Below are 19,928 nucleotides of genomic sequence, written 5' to 3'. Positions count from 1 at the left end.
TAGAGAAAAATTATAAAAAGATCAATTTTTGGGGAAAAGTACTCATTTACATGTATTTATTGATTACATTGAAAGAACACAAACTTCTTTAGGGCAAGGACATTATTGATGTGAAAGAATGTCTGAGTTCTTTGTCAATACTTTATAAGACTATACCAGTAGGCCTATAAGCATACCTAATGATAGCTAAATAATTGTCCTATTGTAAATCCAGGCCCTGGAAACAGGTATAACCTTCTGAAAAAAAGCAGCAAAAATGAGTGCTTTTCGAAAGCAGTTTCCTTTGAAGGAACTACAACCTCCTTTCAGAGGTATATTAGAGAAAATGAATAAACATTTATTAAACTCTATCTACCAATCACTAAGGATTTTCAAATATTTTCTTAATCCTTAGAAAAATCCCATAAAATAGTTGCTATTATTAACCCCATTTTATAGTTGAGGCAGTTGAAGAAGATAAAGGTTAAACGATTTGCCCAGGATCACATATCTGGGAAGTGTCTGAGTCTGGATCAGGTCTTCCTGACTCCAGGTTCATTCCTCTATCCATTTGCACCACCTAGACACTATATATTACAGTATACATTGCTAGAGTTAGAACTTTATTGCTTGTTTTAGAGACAATTTTTTGAATAATAAAATCATGGCACTACTTTAGAAGTAGGTCAGGGCATAAATATTAGGTAAGTGAACAAATTAATATTGAAAGGATGGTGGAAACTAAGCTCTATGAATTTGAATGGCATTCATCCATAGATCGGTGCTTTTTGACAGGGCTATGTCAAGGGTCTGGCCAGTTGGGGGCCTAATTGTGGGCTAAATGTTCAGGTATATGGTATTTCTACAAGTGACAGATATCATCCAAAGTCATCTAGTTCAATACTCTCATTTTATTTATAGATGAGGAAACTGAGGTCCAGCAAAAAAAGTGATTTGTGAAAGGTGAAAAAAGCAAATAAATTACAGAAGAGGGACTTTAATCCATGGTGTAAAACTATAACTTGAGGGCATCTGGTCCAATATTCTTTCAATTTTTAATTTAATTTTATTTTACTAATGAGGAAATCTAAGTCCAGGAAAGGAGCAATAAATTGCCTTGGTTATACAGCAAATTTTAGAAGTAGAATCTGAAGGGTTTTCTGATTCTAAATTTAGTATGCTTTTGTACAGAATTTTTACACAGCATTTTTTTGTACACTTGTACAGAAGGTGAAGAATAATTTTGAGTTTTCAAATGTTCAAGTGAAAACATGTACATGGAATTTGAGGAGATGGGGAAGTGAAGAATGAAGGTACAGGAATACTTGTATATGTATGTGTGTGTATCTGTGTTTGTGTCTAAGTGTATATGTCTGTGTATGTATTTGTGTATGCATATGTGCATATGAATGTATTTGAGTGAGGCAGTTAGATGACTCAGTAGATGGAGCAATCTGGCTGAAAGTACTTAATAGGTCTGCAAATCATTTAACCTGCTTAACTTGATGCACTAGAGAAGAAATGGCAAACTACTTCAGTTTTCCCAAGAGAATAGTATTGTTCATGGGGTCATAAATTAAAAGTGACTGAATAAGAATATATGTATATTGTGAGCATGTATTTAATGCATATATGTGTGTATACATGTGTATGTGTGTGCATGCATGTATAGCTAGGTAGTGTCATGGATCAATGGCTTGTTTTTCTGAGTTCAAATCTGGCCTTGGACCTTTACTAGCTCTATGACTCTGGGTAAATCACTTAATCTTATTTAGCCTCAGTTTGTTTATCCATAAAATGACCAAGAGAAAGAAATGGCAAATCACTCTGGTAAGAAAATCCCAAATGGGGTCAAGAGGGGTTGGATGTAAAGAATGACTGAACAACCAACAATGCATATTAAATTTGTGTTTGTGGATATGTGATGAGCTCATGGTAGTACTATATGACTAAGTATGGTTCTAAGACCTTTGTCACTTAGATTTTATTGTTAATATAAATGGAAATAATTCAAACACACAAAGCAGCTTGAAATATCTAGACAGGAGGTCTTCCTTTATCTTTTCTCTCATCTCCCTCCTCTTCCTTCTCTTTTTCTTCCTTCTCCAGGTCCTATAATTTCATCAATATGAGAAGTGTGGAAGTATCCACTCTGGGTGTAGATTAAGAATTACTCAAGGCCTGGAGAGGTTAAGGACATGTCCGAAGCCACACAGCTAAAGCAAGGAAGAAGCAGTACTGTATCCAAGGCTTTCTATCTCTAAAGCTATTCTTCTCTTCTTTACTGCATGCTCTCTCTCTCATAAGCTATTCAGCAAGTACAGAAAGTTTTCTTTAATAAACAGTGTCTCAGAATATTTTGAGATAATGGGTTGTCAGATCCCTTGCTTTGCTTTAATTATGTTTCTTGTCACTTTTCATTAGATTGGGAAATTTTAAAAAACACATGTATTTCAAAGGTAAACACACAACCAATTCATGCAAAAGTCTCTAATAGCAATTATATCATGTAGCTTTCACAAAGAATAACCACTCCCCATGCTGCTATTATTATACTGTCAAAATTAAAAGAAAGCAATAAATTGTATGATAGCAATGCTCTGCTGAAAGGCTAACTCAATATATCCCATAAGCATATACCTCCCAGGAGTTTATCCTAAAAATATTATGCAAAAACAGCACATGATCTGGTCAAGAGGGGAACTTAAGAATGCCATTAATTTGGAGATAACTATTAAAACATTGAGTGCCTGAACCATTTCTACATTAGGGCAATTTAAACTCCTGAATAGAAATCTTATCTCCCAAAATATCCCTTAGTATTATAAATTCTCCCTTCAAAATTAAGAATACATTAAAATTTTTATATTGTTGGAATCACTGAGTTTTGTGGGCTTTAAAAAAATGTGGCATTTACCCAAGAAAAAGAACAAAAAAATAACAATTAGGGAAATGATTCTTTTTTAAATCTGATATTTCCTCTCCTGGAAACCATATCCATATTATTATGCTAAAGGTGAACAGATACCAAGGCAGAGAGAGTTAGAGGCATTCTTATTTTTAAAGAGCTCCTATTGTAGACCAACCCTTCTCATTGTGATAGTGAAGAAACTGAAGTTCAAAAGAATTGTGACCTGCTCAGAGTATTTCAACTTGTTACTGGTATAGCCAGGACCAGAATCCAGGCTTGTTAACTCTATATGTGGGGTACTTTTCATTGGTTTGAAATATCATATTAGAAGAAATTTGACTTAGCAAGGAGAACAGGGTGCCATACTGAAGATAGAAATTTATGATTGGACATGATGCTGCATACTTGTAATTCTAGATTCTAGAAAAGGCTAAGGCTGCAGGGACTAAGTCAGTGACTCAATTAACACTTATTAAGCTTCTACTGTGTGTATATGCTGTGCTAAGTACTGTGGATACAAAGAAAGGCAGAAGACAGTCCCTGCCCTAGAGGAGATCACTGTCTAATGGAAGAGACAACATGTTACACACAGGATAAATTAGAGATAATCAATGAAGGGAAGGCAATAGATTTTAAAAAATCTTAACACAAATATTTTTATTACATAAGAAAAGTTTATAATTTCTTGTACAATCCTCCTTCCTATTCTTTGAGTTTTGAAATGTTTGTTTGCTGATTGCAAAATTCACAATAAAAATAAAAGACAACAATCACAGCAACAACAAACAATGATCAAAACCAACTGTTATCATTTATACCAATTTACCATACAAGCAAAAGTGGAATATTTTATGTTCATGACAGAAAAGAACTTTGAGGCTGTCTAATTTACCTCTCTCATTTTTAGAGACAAAGATAAGGCCCAGAAAAGTTGTGGCTTAAAAGATCTAATTTGTAACATTTTCTTTTATGTTTGTATAACATTATACCTCTATTATTTTTTTGATCCTACAAATAACACTGTTCATATTCATTTTACATATGAGCGGAAAAAAGGGGGACTTTAAAGGAGTGACTTTAATGCTAGAGTAGATTCAGATTACCAGACGTGGCAGGGAATCCTAGGGAGGAATGGAGTTGAAAACAGCAACAGCAGTGATCACCTTCCACTGAAGACTTGTGCATCTCATGACCTTCTCATCACAAATACTGTCTTCTGTTTACCTAAACATGATAAGACTTCCTGGATGCGCCCCCTCATAGTAAACACTGGCATCTATTAGACTATGTGATTGTAAGGAGAAGAGACAAACGGTATCTGAGAATGACAAAGGCAATATATGGTGCAGAGTACTGGACTGATCTTAGATTCATCCTCTCTAAGCTAAATTCAACCAAAGTGGCAGCCCTAAGGCAAGATGAATACTAGAAGAATTGATGTCAAGGTTTGAGTGTTTCTCTAACACTCTGTTGCTAACTTGGAGGGGAAACTGAGCCAACACACAGTTGGCAACAGTGGAGCAGAAAAGGAATGGGCAGCTTTCATAGATCTGGTGTACATTTGCTCATCCGGATCAGAACACTCACAAACACCAGGACTGGTTTGATGAAAATGATGGGGAAATGCGGAAGCTGCTAAATGAAAAACAAGAACTCCACAGGTTTTCCAGCAGGATAATTCATCAATTTCTAAGACAGCAGCATTTAATTCTACTAAAAGTAAAGTCCAAGTGAAGCTTAGAGAGATGCAGGACTCTTGGCTCAGTAAAAAGGCAGATGGAATTCAATTTTATGCTAACATTAACAAACCAAAGTGCTTTTAATGATGACCTGAAAACTATTTATGGACCACAGGACTGCCCTGCATGGTGTACCCTTATCAGTGAGGATGTTGGCTCTATGAGGAGGGCAGAAATGAGGCAGCTCAGGGGAAACGTGACATACATAAATTTAGAGTACCTACCCCAGTTGTTCACATGGACTATTTGTGCCCAACTTGTGGTAAAACATTCTGAGCTCATATTGGTCAGTAACAGTCAGATACATTGTAATTTGTCTGAAACATAGTGATGTCTCTTTGGTTTTCTTCAATAATGAAGAGCAAGAACCAGCATATGAGGAAATTGAAAGATTATAGAATTAAAGATCAGGAAAGGCTTTCTGAAGAAGGCAAAATTCTATTTAGGACTTGACAGAAGTTATGGAAAGGAGGAGTTGAAGATGATGAAGGAGAGCATTCCAGGCATAGGAGTCAGTCAGTGAAAAAGTCCAACTGTTTAGCTCTTCTGGGCCACATCACACAACAAAAACTGGACAAAGGCCTCATATAGAATATAAGATTTATTTATGACTATAATGAAACATATTATTAATGACAATAAAATGCAATAATGCCACATGAATGGACTTTGAGGGCCACATGCAATAAGCAGGTCAAGAGTTGGACACTCCTTGTTTAGAATCAGGTAAAGTATCTTATGTGAGGAAGAGCAAAGGCCAATGAAGTTGGACTAGAGAGTGTTTAGCTCCTCAACTGTTTTTCAGTTGTTTCTGACTCCTCATGACCCTATTTGAATCTTGGCAAAGATACTAGAGTGGTTTTTCCATTTCCCTTCTCCAGTTCATTTTACAGATGAAGAATCTGAGGCAAATAGGGTAAAGTGACTTCTCCAGGATCACACAGCTACTAAGGTCTGAAGCCAGATTTGAACTCAAGAGTATAATTCTTCCTAACTTCAGGCACAACACTCTAATCACCTTACTGCCAGAATGTGAAGAGGGGAGTAAAATGTAAGAAAACTGGAAAGGTAAAAAAGGATGAAGTGTAAAGAGGCTAAATTGCCAACCAGAAGACTTTATATCTGATCTTGTAAGAAAAAGGGAGCCACAGCAGTTTGTTGAGTAAGGATATGACATGGTCAGCATTGTGGTAAGCAGTGTTGACTGGGAGTTTGCTCTAAGTTCAGCAGGAGAAAAAAATAAAGCAGGGTCAAAGCTCTCATCTGATCAGAATATGTGAATGGGCCTGTGAGTAATTACTGAACTTCAAGTGGGGGGGTGAGGGAGAATGGAGGGATGGGAAAAAGAAGGGAGGCGGGGTAAAGGAAGATGGGGGGGGGAAAGAAGGGGAAGGGGAACAGAGAGACAGAGACAGAAAGAGATGGGGGAGGCAGACAGAGACAGTGAGAGACAGATAGATAGAGAAATAGAGAGAGTCAAAGACAGAGATAGAAAGAGATAGAGACAAAGACAGAGAGAGAGAGAGACAAAGAAAGAGAGAAAAACAGAGACACAGAAAGAGAGACAGAAGATAAAGAGACATGGAGCCTACTGCTTCATTTCTGCCACCCTTATATTCTTTCACAGCAGCTTTAAAAGCTGTTATTTTGGGGAAGGGTAGTGATGCTTCTGCCTGATTTTCTAACACTTAAGAGAATACATCTGAAATATTGGGCAGAATGAACAGCCCTTGACAAAGAACATTGTTATGGTTCTGTGAAATCATATTGAATGTGGGAAGAACCATTTTGGGCTGACAAAGCATCTAGAAATCAAGGCTATTAATAGATGAACTCCTATGGGCATCAAATGCTATTATCCAAAGCATAGAGAAGGATGCTAAGAAAGGATCACATGCTGGTCTGTACATTATTCACTGAAAAAATACTGTCATTCATCATCATCAGGAAGGAAGGCTAGTTGTCTGGAAAGATAACTACCTGTGGTTACATGGATTACAAATATCATTAATTTAAAGTATTCATCCAGGCTCTTGGATTCATAAAGTTAAATTTATCCAGTTAAAATGGAGTATATTTATGATAAAAGTGCATACTAGGTCTATATTTAAACTGTTTTTTTAACCACAATTTACAGTGCAGATCTCATTAATGAAATAGTCATTTATAGCTTTACCTAGTGGCATTTGAGGAAAACAGTAGGAGAAATGGTAATGTACAGATGTTGTCCAGCTTGATGTATTGTTAGATAGTAAACTTAAGCTAAATAGCATGCATATATAGAACTAGTGCAAATGCTAATGTTGTGAATTCTCACTGTGATTGTAATTCATCTGTCAAAAATCCCCCTGGGCAAATATGAATTATCACTAAGTGATGAAAAAGAGGTTGACATAAAACTGAATAGCTCTTAATGCAGACTTGAGGCAGAAAAGTGGTAAGATTTCCTGTTAAAACAATAAAAAATCCATTTTCCTATAGCTTGGATTTGGCAAATAGCCATGCCATCCCATTAATTGAAATTTACTATTTTGCCCCAAGCTTTTTATGCTATGGGTCATCCTTTTGTAGCACTATAGAATCAGAAGGGACTGTAAGAAAATACAGAATCAAGGCCTCTGACATTATGAAGGACATTACCTAAACTATTCAAGACTGATGACTATCTAGTGCATTATTTAAATGCTCTAGAGATTAAAGCACCCCTATTTCCTTCTGATCAAGCATTTAATCACCTTTATAATTATAAAGTTCTTTTCTATTTTGTTGTAGTTCTCTTCTTCCCCAGTTTGAGTCTATTTTGGAGAACAATGGAAAAAACAGCTAGATCTGAAGTCAGAGGAATTGGATCCTCATTCCAACTGTGAATTTCCATTTCTTCATCTCTAAAATGCTGGGGTTCGATTTGAACAATGATATCATACTCCAAGGGTCACTAACCTGTATATAAGGATCCCTGTGGGTCACATCTTGACTAAGAAAACTCACATTAGTATTATATATGTTCTACTGTATCTTTATTTATTTTGTTATAGTTCAATATGGTTTGGGCCACTCTCAGGAGTTTTATAGACAGAAATGATTGAAAGTTTGATATTTCTGGGCTAGATGATCTTTAAGGTCCCTTCTGGAATGAAATCTACAATCCCATTTTCATATCATGGGTGACCTTGTACTTTATTCAAAAACTGATATGGACTTTGGCAGGAAAAAAGATAGAAAAGTCCAAGTGTAAAGTATCAGGCTATGAGTTGAGTTATATCACACATAGGAATCCTAACATATATCAAGGCTGGACAGGACCTTAGGAATTATCTAATATAAAAATTTTCCTTTTAAAGATATGAAACCTAAAATCCATAGGGTTGAAATGACTTTCCTAGCATCACACAAAAGTTAATGGCAAAGCTAGGTCTAGAACCCAAGCCAAGGCTCTTTCTACCACATATTATCATACATCAAATCTAAAGCCTACTATTATCTACAATAGTACATCTCTCTGGGTAATGTGGCTCTGTACCTGCTCAGATCATCAAAGATGGAAGCACCTATGTGAAGATACCAGGGATTTGATTCTGGGAGAAGATATTATGCATTCCCCTACCATAAGGGTGGGAATAACCTTTTGCATTGTCTACATAGCTAAAACTGGTTGGGTCTTTAGGACCACCAGACTGATACAAGCTCTCTCTCTTTCCAGCAAGATCCAGGGAATGAAGGCCTTGTCCAACCACAGCAAGAATACTATGTACTGAGCTGAGTAGGAGGAAGGGCTACCACTATCCTTTCCCTTTAAGAGCTCTGTCAAATGGCTTGGGGTTTTGGTCTGTTTGGTTTATCATTTTCAGTTCTTGAAGTAAGTATTGGCATCCTTGGACAAAAATTTGGAGCCAGGATTTGAGTTTGGATATAGCTGCCAGCCTAGTAGGGATGCCATGAGAAGCTAAGCTTGGATATGGGCCCATGGGAGCTTTGTGCTTGGAACTTAGTGAAACAATGCTCTGGAGGAACTCAGTTAAGTTGTGAATCTAATCCCCCTTCCCCTCCACACAGATTACTGTCCTAAAAGAAGCAATAAGACCTTTCACACCCCAGGTGTTGAGGTAGGGGAGTGCTTATATATTTACCCTGGCTACACCTTTGAAATAAATATTCCTTTGTAAATGCTAAAAGAAAACATTTCTGATTATTTGGAAATAAATCCTGAAGCAACATTGTCATTTGGATATAAAATAATCCCTTCCCCCTAAAAAAAGCAAATCATTAGTGTACTTGGGGTACTGGAAACCTGCAAAACTGGAGCAACAATCAGAGGTTTGAGTCAAAGATGAAAGCGCACATTCCCAAATCCTTTAATGGTATCAGAAAACCTTGGGAGAAGGCTGAAAAGTAATATCTGGCCTTCAAGCATCTGGAAAGATATTGATGATGGTATTATCTTATCCCCAGTGCAAGAGTTATAATGGGAGTTCTATTGTAACAGTGGAAATGTTAACGATTCCAAGTTTCACAAGTACAAACAAGTCCCAATCTTCATCCATCCCATGCTAATAGTAATGAACTAGGAATTGGGCTCTTGACAAAATAATGCAAATATCAATTAAAGTGTTTCAAAATATAAGATAATTATCTTTAAAGCACAGATTGGGAAGAAATAGACACTTTGGCTCATTGTATAATGACTATTCCTATATAAATACCAAACCACATTACTAAGAGCTGTTGTCATCTAAGCATGTGACAAAGCAAAAGCAAACAATTAAATTTGTCTTGAAAAAGAATGCTAGTGATTGAAGGTCAAGCTCTGCCTGGCAGGGGAGGACACAGTAAACATGTCATTTATCTTAGTTATACTCTTTTAATAGATTCTTTGAAACTTACCCATCGCTTGACACAGAATATCCACAGTTTTTTCCACTTGGGCTAGAATTCTACTCTCAGGTTCAGCAGTAAAGTATGGTGGCTCTTTAAAAATAAAGAAAAAATCATCAAAGAAGTAGGTGAATTCTTTTTATTGGAAATATTTAAAAAATTAAAACTCTTAATACTCTTAAAGAGAGTCAATTAAAAGTGTAGTAATAGAGAAATTGACTCAAAGTCAGAAAGACCTGGGATTAGGTTCACCTTCTGATATATACTGATTATCTGACCATGGGCAAGTTGCTTATTCTGTCTAAAACTAGAAACTGTAGAATACATAACTATCTAGGTGGCAACTAGGTGGTACAATATATAGAACTGAAATCTAGCCTTATAAAATTACTAACTTTATTACACAAGATAAGTCATGACCCCTGTTAACATGTTTCTTCAATGTAAAATGGGGATAATAATTACACCTATGTCCTAGGGTTGCTGAAAGGATCAAATGAGATATGACTTGATACATAGGTGGTGCTACATAAGCTTCAGCTACTATTGTTATTATTATCATTACCTACATTTTTGGAAAAAGCTCCTTCACCTTGAGTTTTCAACTTGGATCAAATCACAAATCCAGTGTCCAAAAAACCCTTAATATGAGCTTTAAAACATAAGTGAAATATTATTAAAATCATATCCTATCATTTATATAAACTGAGAATTCGGAGAGAGTATTCAATGGCAAATTCTATCCAAGATTTCAGCCAGCAAATTAATAGTCATTGCAGAGGCTACTTTTGAGTTTATGAGCTTGAATCATGGAATATCTTAATTCACAGTTTAGAAGGACTGTCCCAAGAGGTTCATAAAGGTTTATATTTACAGCACAGTATTTTATAGGATAGTTTGCTTCAGTATCTACACTAAACACCACCTCATGAAGCATGTCAAATAAAGTGCCACAGCACATCATTGGGCCTATATCAGAGAAGTACAGCATATTAAAAAATTTTAAATGCCTTAGCAATTCAACTTCACCAAAACATATTTAATACTTGAATAGAACTCAAAATAACAACAAACAAATCCTTTCCTTTCTCTTCAGAACAGCTGGATACGTGGTTGAGAAAACAGTCATACCCTAAGATTAAGAGGGTAGACTTTGTGGAAATCTACCTGGGCAGCACAGATGGCAGTGTGGAATATCGCCAGGTGGCTGATCCAGTGTTGATCTGTTTAAGCTGCCTGGCCAGTTGATGTCCTAATGTCTGCTCTAGCCAAATTGTTCTCTGTTAGCAAAAATAGGCTTTGTCAGGGAAATGAGGGCCTTATCAGATAATCTAAGCATAGTTAGGGCTGGAGGACCAAGATTGAGACTGATTTGTTTGTACTGTATTTCCTGAAAAGGAATAAAAATGCTACTCTATGGATCATGAAACTTTAGTGGTTTTATATTGCCTTCCCAAAGTATAGAATCTATTAGGCACTTAAAACCCCTGAGGATCTGGCTCCAATCTATCTTTCTAGACTGATTTCACACAACCCTCTCTATATTATCTGCATTCCTGATATGTTGGCCTACTTGTTGCTTCTCCCCAACCATGACTGTCATTCCATGACTTTGCACAAGTTACCCTCCCCCTCACTCACTTCTTTGTCTTTGCTCATGCTTCTTTCACCTCCCTTTTCTTCTTCCCCTGCCCCTGCCTGTATTTGTAATGTTCTCCTTCCTCAACTCAGCCTTTTGGAATCCTGGTTCTCTTCAAGGGTTGGCTTAGTGGCTACTTGCCTATATGAGGCCTTTACTGATGTAAGGCAAACAGGCATTAAGTATTTATAAAGTGTCTACTATATGCTGATCACTGGGTCAAATACTGGAGCTATTAAAAAAAGAAAAAAGATACTTCCTCTTCTCAAGGATCTTACAATCTAATGAGGGAGACAATAAGCAAACAGATCTACAAGTAGGATAAAAAGGAAATAACAGTTGTTAGCATCCCCTACCATGTATTATTTCTTATATATTTTGTATTTACTTATCTCTGTATATGCTGTATATGTAAGTGAAAGCTTCTCAAGATCAGGGCAGCTTCCATTTTGTCTTTTTATCCCCAGAATCTACAACACAGCTTTTCACAAAGTAGGAATTTGATAAATACTCAATAGAAATGAAAGGAAAGTCTCACAAAAAAAATGTGAAGCTCCATAGCAAAATAAATAAATATAAATAAATAAATGTTTTATTAAACATGGAATTTCAGAGGAAAGTAAATTGCCACATTAGTCCCAGTTTATTCAGCAGAAACACAACAGTGGCATGACCGGTTTTCCCCAGGTGTTCAGGTTGTAGTGATTTCATTATCATGATAACAAAAAAACTGTTGAATTCAGTTTCTATGTGATAATTAATTTTTGGGCACTGTCTTCCAAAGTAGTTTATTTTCATTGTAATTTTGTTGAATGCAGATAATATAGCTTGGCAGGCTGTCTGTGTATCCTTAAAGCAAGAACTTAGTTTAGGGAAAAGGAAAAACAAATACTGAATATTGAAAAGAAAGAAAAGAAAAAAGAACCTAAAGGTTTTATCTGGAAACAAAATTAAGAATAGTATTTTACAGTTATTTGGATAATTCAGGGATAACAAAGTTGCCTGAATTATCCACCCTAGTTGTCTCAGTGGTCTCAAATTCATTAGTTAGATGCATGATTCTCCATTTAGCTTTGCTGCATGGAACCAGCTTAAAGAAATAATGGAAAATAGTGGTTTCTGGCTGGCTCAAGCTAATCTTCATTGCATACTCATAATTTTGCCATTTGGACATGGCTCCACAATCAATAATAATGATATGAACATTATTTATACTCTAACTATACAACAGCTGTCTCCCATGGAGGCCCTTTTATATAGGTCATGCTCCTAAAGTCATTATGAGCGTAATCATTCAATAATCATAACCACAATCTAATCTATTTAAAGGGAAGGGAAAATAAAATTTACACCAAGGTGAAAATCAACAAACTGCCTATGGTTTAGCACATTTTAATAATATCAATGCATATTTATTCTTGAGAATCTAAATATTGACTAGACAACAAATAATAAGATATTTGCTGACCTTCTATCTAAGAAATAAGGTTTAATATGTAGGGTCATTCAGGTGGCTCACCAAAGTGACAAAGTACAGACTGTGTTGTTATTTACTACATTTTTTTCCCCTAGAAGATTGGATCTCCCCTTCTTGTCTAAGATTGGAAGTGTTGGAGTCACTCATCAACTGATCCTATAATCTGATCACATCTCAAGTTCTCACCTCTTCTATTCCTTAACAGGGCCAGTTCTCTATTTCTAAGGTAAATTAATAACCTCCCTTTCCTTTTCTTCTCCTGGGGTACAACATATTCATGTTGAACTCAGTGGAGACACCTGATTGGTTATATCCTCTACAGCTCAGAACTCCTGAATTCAGGGAATACACCAACCTCATCCTCTCCAGTAGGAGGGATTAATGGTGTGGTCATTGTTGTTCACAACAGGGCCCCCTATAACTGGCTAAAATGTAAATAAAGGGATGGCTTAGGGCAAGGACTTTTAAGAGGGTATCTATGTGTATGTGCATGTTTGTATGTGTGTATATGTTTATTTGTCATGCACCCAATGGTTTGTTAGAATTATTTCATAATGCCAGGAGACAGTCAATGTTAATCAGTGTGATTATTTACTCTTCAGAAACATGTAAACATTACAAATCGGGGTTTGATTTACTATTTATTGTTTATCTAGACAGGAAAGTGAAGGAGAAAATGTTAATAATATCAGAAGTGTGTCCTGCATACATTTTCCTCCTAGAATATTTTATAGAAAACTCTGCATGGGTCCTTTTAGCAGTCCTTAGAACAATGTCTTTAAATTCATAGAATAAAATATGCAGAACTACAAAAGAAACTAATTTTACTAAAATTCAGTTACCAACTTATTCTTAAATAACAAATTGTAACACTGCAACATTTGTTGCTGTTTAATCATTTCAATATGTCCACTCTTCTTGACCCCATTTGAGACTTTCTTGGCAAAGATACTGGAGAAGTTTGCCATTGCATTCTTTAGATCATGTTATACATAAGGCAACTGAAGCAAACACAAATAAGGGACTTAGCCAGGGTCAGAATGACTATTAAGAGTTTGTACTCAGGTCTTCCTGACTCCAGGCACAGCAGTCTACCTACTATGCCACCTAATTGCACTTAAATTAGTAACATAGTTTTTAAGATTTAATAGCTCAAAACTATACAAAAGAGTTCTTGGATATCTTATATGTGCTTATTAATACAGCAAATGATAATGCAATTGTAGGCAAATTAAAAGGTTTAATAACTACAGTAATTTTGAAGTAGTGGTGAGCATAGTATTTCAAGAATTTTTCAATAACTATAATATGATTTGAAAATATCTTTTATTCTTAATGGTAACTAAATTAACAGTTCACTACTAAAGCAACAATAATTTGTTGTCTATATTCATAATTGTAAAAATGCTAAATTTCAATGAGAGCTCACTGAAAACAAAATGCTATTTTTTTCTTCTTGTAAGTTCAAATACCTGAAGAAATCTATTTACCCTCTTGGGATCTGAGGATATCACTTTTAAGAATAGCTGGTCCAGATCCTTAGAGATCATCTACTTTCCTCTTTCATTCTATAAGAAAAAAAAATCTAAGAAGGTTGAATGATGACTGATACAAAGTTGCATAATGAGTTGGTGAACACTTCAGGAACTAGTAAGGAAAGTCAAGAATAAACAGATCTGTTCTAAGAGACTTTGTTCCATTCCTTACTAATTAATTGTTGGGTACTAACCAAGACTGTCTATTTCTTCATGAAATTCTTCTCCATGGTTACCATTTGTAAAGCATTTCAAGCCTGGGGCAACTTTCTTCTGGGATGAAGGGTAGTATTCCAAGGGTCAGCCAAGACTTTTCTTCTCTTTAATTATAGTGCCCAGGGCAGACATATTATTAAAAATCATTAAGCACTGAGCATTGAAAACACACACCTATAGGGAATTCTGTGGGCAGAAGAGGACACATGTAGCTGCCAAATGAGCAAAATGTGCTCAGTTATATGGGTCACCAAGGGTTGCTCCTGTGGTAATTCCATTACCTTTTTTTAACCTTTACATGGGTTTCATTTTTAGTCATTGTTCATCTCTCATTCTAACCAAATAGAAGAGGTGTTGTGATGATTTCTTTCTCATTCCTCAGCTTATCATATACATCATATAATAAAAGGTTGTTTGATCAAAGCAATCCATAGACATATGAAAAATTGCTCTAAATCATTAATTATTAGAGAAATGCAAATTAAAGCTTCTCTGAGGTACCACCTCACACTGCTCAGACTGGCCAATATGACCAGAAAGGATAATGATCATTGTTGGAAGGGTTGTGGGAAATATGGGACACTATTGCATTGTTGGTGGAGCTGTGAACTCATCCAACCTTTCTGGAGAGGAATTTGGAACTACACCCAAAGGGCAACAAAAATGAGCATACCCTTTGATCCAGCAATACCACTACTGGGTCTATACCCTGAAGAGATGATGAAAAAGGGTAAAAACATCACTTGTACAAATATATTTATAGCAGCCCTGTTTGTGGTTGCAAAGAATTGGAAATCAAGTAAATGTCCTTCAATTGGGGAATGGCTTAGCAAACTGTGGTATATGTATGTCATGGAACACTATTGTTCTATTAGAAACCAGGAGGGATGGGATTTCAGGGAAGCCTGGAGGGATTTGCATAAATTGATGCTGAGTGAGATGAGCAGAAACAAAAAAACACTGTACACCCTAACCACAACATGGGGGTGATATTCAACCTTGAAGGACTAGTTCATTCCTTCAGTGCAACAATCGGGAACAATTTGGGGCTGTCTGCAAAGGAGAGTGCCATCTGTATCCAGATAAAGAGCCGTGGAGTTTGAACAAAGTTCAAGGACTATTCCCTTTAATTTAGAAAAAAACATATCTTATTGTCTGATCTTGTTATCTCCTTATACTTTGGGTCTCTTCCTTAAGGATATGATTTCTCTCTCATCACACTCAATTTGGATCAATGTACAACATGGAAACAAAGTAAAGACTGACAGATTGCTTTCTGTGGTGAGGGTGGGGGAAGGGAAGTAAGATTGGGGGGAATTGTAAAACTCAAATAATATCTTTAATAAAAAAGAAAAATAAATAAATAAAAGGTTGTTTGAAAATTAGTTGTGAAACAGTCATTAAAAGATTTTGAGCTAAATAGAAAAAAACTGTTTTCATTTAGTCGAGCTGTGCACAAACACTAATCTTCAAATAGTAATTGGAAATGTAAATGTCTTTCCTAATCAGCAACAATTTTTTCTAAAGCTGTTATATCATCAACATATGAACAAACTACCCTTTGAAAAATATATATAATAGTAGCTAATAAAATCAGAGTTTGGAACCATTTCCTTTATCTTTGTTAAAATTATATGAAGAAATCAGAAAAGTAGTTCTCTGAGAAATTAAGAGGGTATTAAAAGCTCAGAGCTCCTGCTCATCTATTCAAGAGTTATGGTCCACAATTCTTGAGCCAATTGTTGGCAGGTAAGAGAATAGCAAGTTAATTTTTTTTGTTCCCTTATGTAGCATTAGTGATGCAAGGAGTTATGTGCACAGCAGATATTATGATTAGAAAAAAATTTTGTGGAAGGAAAAATATCATTTGTACTTATCTGGGGAACTCTCTTGTTCAAAGTGATTCCATTCCAGATGGGAGTAGCCTTGGCTTATTCACCTTCCTCCAGCTTCAGGTTTCCAGCTACCTGACCTTGACCACTGATAGGTCAAGCTTATGCTGGCTTGACAGGAAATGACATGTTGGATTTTGAGATCACCCACCTTGGGACAGGAAGGACCAGTATGGAGCTTGCCTATTGGAGAATACCTGGAACCAGTTGCTAGACCACTCCCCAAATGCCACCCTTGTCCAAGTGTATTCAAGTGTATTTAAGAGAAGCATTGCCCCTTTTCACTCTTCTTCACCCTACCTTTGCCTTGCAAGAATGACTATCTCTCTCTTCTTTCTTAGTCCTTGTGCTCCTTGTCTAGGCCCACTGGAGAAGTTTGGGCCCCTATGCCTTGTGGCCAGACTAAGCTAGCCCTTATCACTGTCTATCCTCTCTCTCTCTCTCTCTCTCTCTCTCTCTCTCTCTCTCTCTCTCTCTCTCTCTCTCTCTCTTTCTCTCTCTCCCCCCTCCCCCCCTTATTCTAATATTTACCATAAGTTTCTTTCCTATCTTATAAATACTTTTATATAAGTTTAACACTTTTTTTACTTTCTCAGACAAGTTTGCTCTCTGGTAAACTGACCTTCAGCTCATTTATATGGTTATGGAAAAATGTCAATACTTAACATACATTCAAAGATAAATGAAATATCTTAAGTGTTTCTCAAATAAACATAAATGAATTATAAGACACTCATGCTAAAAAGCACCTGGAGTCAGAAGATACATCAACAACAGGAATCTTTCCACTAGGATCTTATTTGCATTTTGAAGAATAATATCTTCCTCTTCTGGTCAGAAAAATGATTCATTATATATTTTGAACTTCAGATTTGAATATCAGCAATTCCATTAATGAACTAATCTCTCAGACAAAGAATGCTCTCCAATGATGCAAACTGCCACTTATTTATAACTTAAGGTCCTAGGTTGTTGTCTCAGATTTGGAGAGAGTATGTGACCTGCCAAGCTAGGAAGGATCAGAAACCCAAGTCTTTTTGACTCCAAAGTCAGCACTCTTTTCTCTACATCAAGTAGCTTCATATTTTTTTGACTTAAAACTCATTAAAAAAAAAGAATAGCAACAGGCAACACTTAGGATTTGAAGAAACACCTGTAACTTGACTATCTGAGTTTTTGTTGTGCTGTTGTTGTTGTTAGGCTATGTCTAATTCTTTGTAACCCTATTTGGAGATTTCTTGGCAAAGACACTGGAATAATGGTTTGTCATTTCCTTCTCCAGCTCATCTGACAGATGAGAAAACTAAGGCAAAAATGGTGAAGTGAGTTGCTCAGGATCTAGTAAGTCTCTGAGACTGAATCGAACTCCTGCCTCCAGACAAAACATTCTTTCCATACTTCTATTTATCTGCCCCTATTCATTTTTAGCACAATGAAGAAAAGTAATAGGTGGTCAATTTGTTCCTGTTTTCTTTCACTGATGTGTTTATGATGATAGTTCCTTTCACAACTTTATCATAACTTAGACTGCTAAGGAAGGCATAAGAATTGTCCAAGGAGATACCCCTTAATGGGGTTACATTAAAACCCACATCTTTGAAGTAAGAAAGATAATTTTCTATGTGGAGGCATAACTTAAAAGCAAGACAAGAAAAAACTGCACCTGTCACAATAAATTCTTATGAGCAAGAAAAATTCACATTTAAAAGTGAGAATACAGGGGTGGCTAGGTGCTACAGTGAATAGAGCACCGGCCCTGGAGTCAGGAGTACCTGAGTTCAAATCCGGCCTCAGACACTTAATAATTACCTAGCTGTGTGGCCTTGGGCAAGCCACTTAACCCCATTGCTTTGCAAAAACCTAAAAAAAAAGTGAGAATACTGAGAGATAATAAATCTAGGGAAAATACACAACAATTTGCTTTGGTATTTGGAAGTAACTGCAAAGCTGAAGTTTATATGATAGATTTTAAATATTAAAAAAGAAATTGTGATTGAAACAAGCATGCTGAGTTATAGAGAGAAAAGTTTCTTTTCTTTTTTTAAAAAATCACTTTAAAAGATTTTAATACAATAAAGACTGTCTATTGGAGATTTATAGATTTCAAATTTTGATTTTGACTCAATTTATGGCTTGCTGTTCTGATATAGCTACAGATCAACTCTGATGAAAAAAACGACTTTGCCTGGATTAAAAATATAGCAATTATATGTGGGTGCATGAGAACAGCCACTGAAAGATCAATCTGAGATCTTATGTATAGACTCATCAATGATTTATGATTCAAAAACAACTTCTCATGCTTTTAAAATTTCCAGCCTTCATTTTAAAAGGGATGACAGGTTTGTGTACTGTCATATTTAGTTATTTTTCATATGTAATATACACTTCTTACAATGATTTAAGGAAATGAGATGTACTTTTAAAAATGGCAAATGGTCTAAAACTATTTTAATGCCAGAAAGTTTACTTAAACAATTTATTAGAAAATATTAACTTTAAAGGAAACTGGTTTAACTTAAAAAAGCATTTCAGGTGATAATGTACTATTTTGGGGGCAATATTCTAATGTCAATTACTGCTTCTTGAAGGGATATGAATAAAGATTATCATTATAACAGTTCTCTACTATATCCTCAGTAATTATCTATTTATTTTATGGGGTGTAAAAGGGACACTAGCAGCTGCTTCACATTTGCCACACTTGACATCAAGAGAAAGCTACATAGTGGTAAAAATATTTCAGTAACTGAAAATAACGAGAAAATAAAACCTTGTCTCACAATTAAACCTAGTCTTATCAACATCTGATAATGAAGTAAGGACAACATAGTTCTTTAGGCATATTATGCATATGTAGATTCTTCCTAGCATTGTCAATGATAGAATTCTACAAACTTAAGAGGAAAGAGCCATTTTTCCCCTTCTTCCCTCATCTATTTTACTTAGACCATTTCCCAGGGAATATCTCTGTTCTCAATATGTCATTATTTGTCTAACAAGAAGCAATGTCAAATAGTTTGGGGGGTGGTAGGATGTGGGGAAAAGAAAGCTGACAATCTGAAAGCCAGAAGTACAAATTAGGCTTCACATCAAGGTTTAATGACATTAAAAGCCAAGATATGAGAATTGTATGATAAGAATTTTACTACTGTGTTTCATAGGCTTTATGATTAAATTAAAATTTCTTGGGGTATTAGGAACAGCATCAGTATGTTGCTATAAAATATTTAATAGATTTGTATTCATGGAAAAAGAATGTTTGAATTAATTTGGAAGATAACCCCATTTTACCCCCCTGTCTCATTTACTCAGAAGGAGTGGAAGCAAAAGGTCAATAAAATGCATATTTAACTTTAATTTCCATTGTACTTCCCATATTCTCTTTAACTTTAAGTGGAGATACTGATAGATAATGTTCCCTGTCACTGGTGTTACCTATGATAGAAAGAAAGGCTTTTGTTCTTGCTGGCTCAAAGTCAGTTCCTTTTAATTCGGCCTCACAGATGTACATTCCAATGTCAGAGGACGTTGGGTTGGTGATAATAAGCCGTCTTCCCAAACTGTGGAGTCCATTAGTAATTTTTACTCCATTTCTCTTCCATGTCATGCTCAATTCCTCAATTGGTCTGTGAGGACAAAAAGTGCTACTGATCATCATTCTGAAT

General features: G+C 35.7%; 1 protein-coding gene across 5 annotated transcripts in view; it reads right to left on the bottom strand.

Moving 5' to 3' along the window:
- SDK1 (sidekick cell adhesion molecule 1) overlaps nucleotides 1-19,928 on the bottom strand; it is a 1,240,677-nt gene that overhangs the window by 391,251 nt on the left and 829,498 nt on the right. For all 5 annotated transcript variants that reach the window (XM_074200552.1, XM_074200555.1, XM_074200553.1 and 2 more), the window contains 2 exons: nucleotides 19,699-19,889; nucleotides 9,511-9,594 (listed from right to left, as the gene is read on the bottom strand). In XM_074200552.1, coding sequence (XP_074056653.1) covers nucleotides 9,511-9,594; nucleotides 19,699-19,889 — 275 coding nt within the window. The remainder of the gene's footprint in view (nucleotides 1-9,510; nucleotides 9,595-19,698; nucleotides 19,890-19,928) is intronic.

Source organism: Macrotis lagotis, chromosome X (assembly GCF_037893015.1).
Source record: "Macrotis lagotis isolate mMagLag1 chromosome X, bilby.v1.9.chrom.fasta, whole genome shotgun sequence".
NCBI lineage: Eukaryota > Metazoa > Chordata > Mammalia > Peramelemorphia > Peramelidae > Macrotis > Macrotis lagotis.
This window is presented reverse-complemented; position numbering and strand designations above follow the sequence as displayed.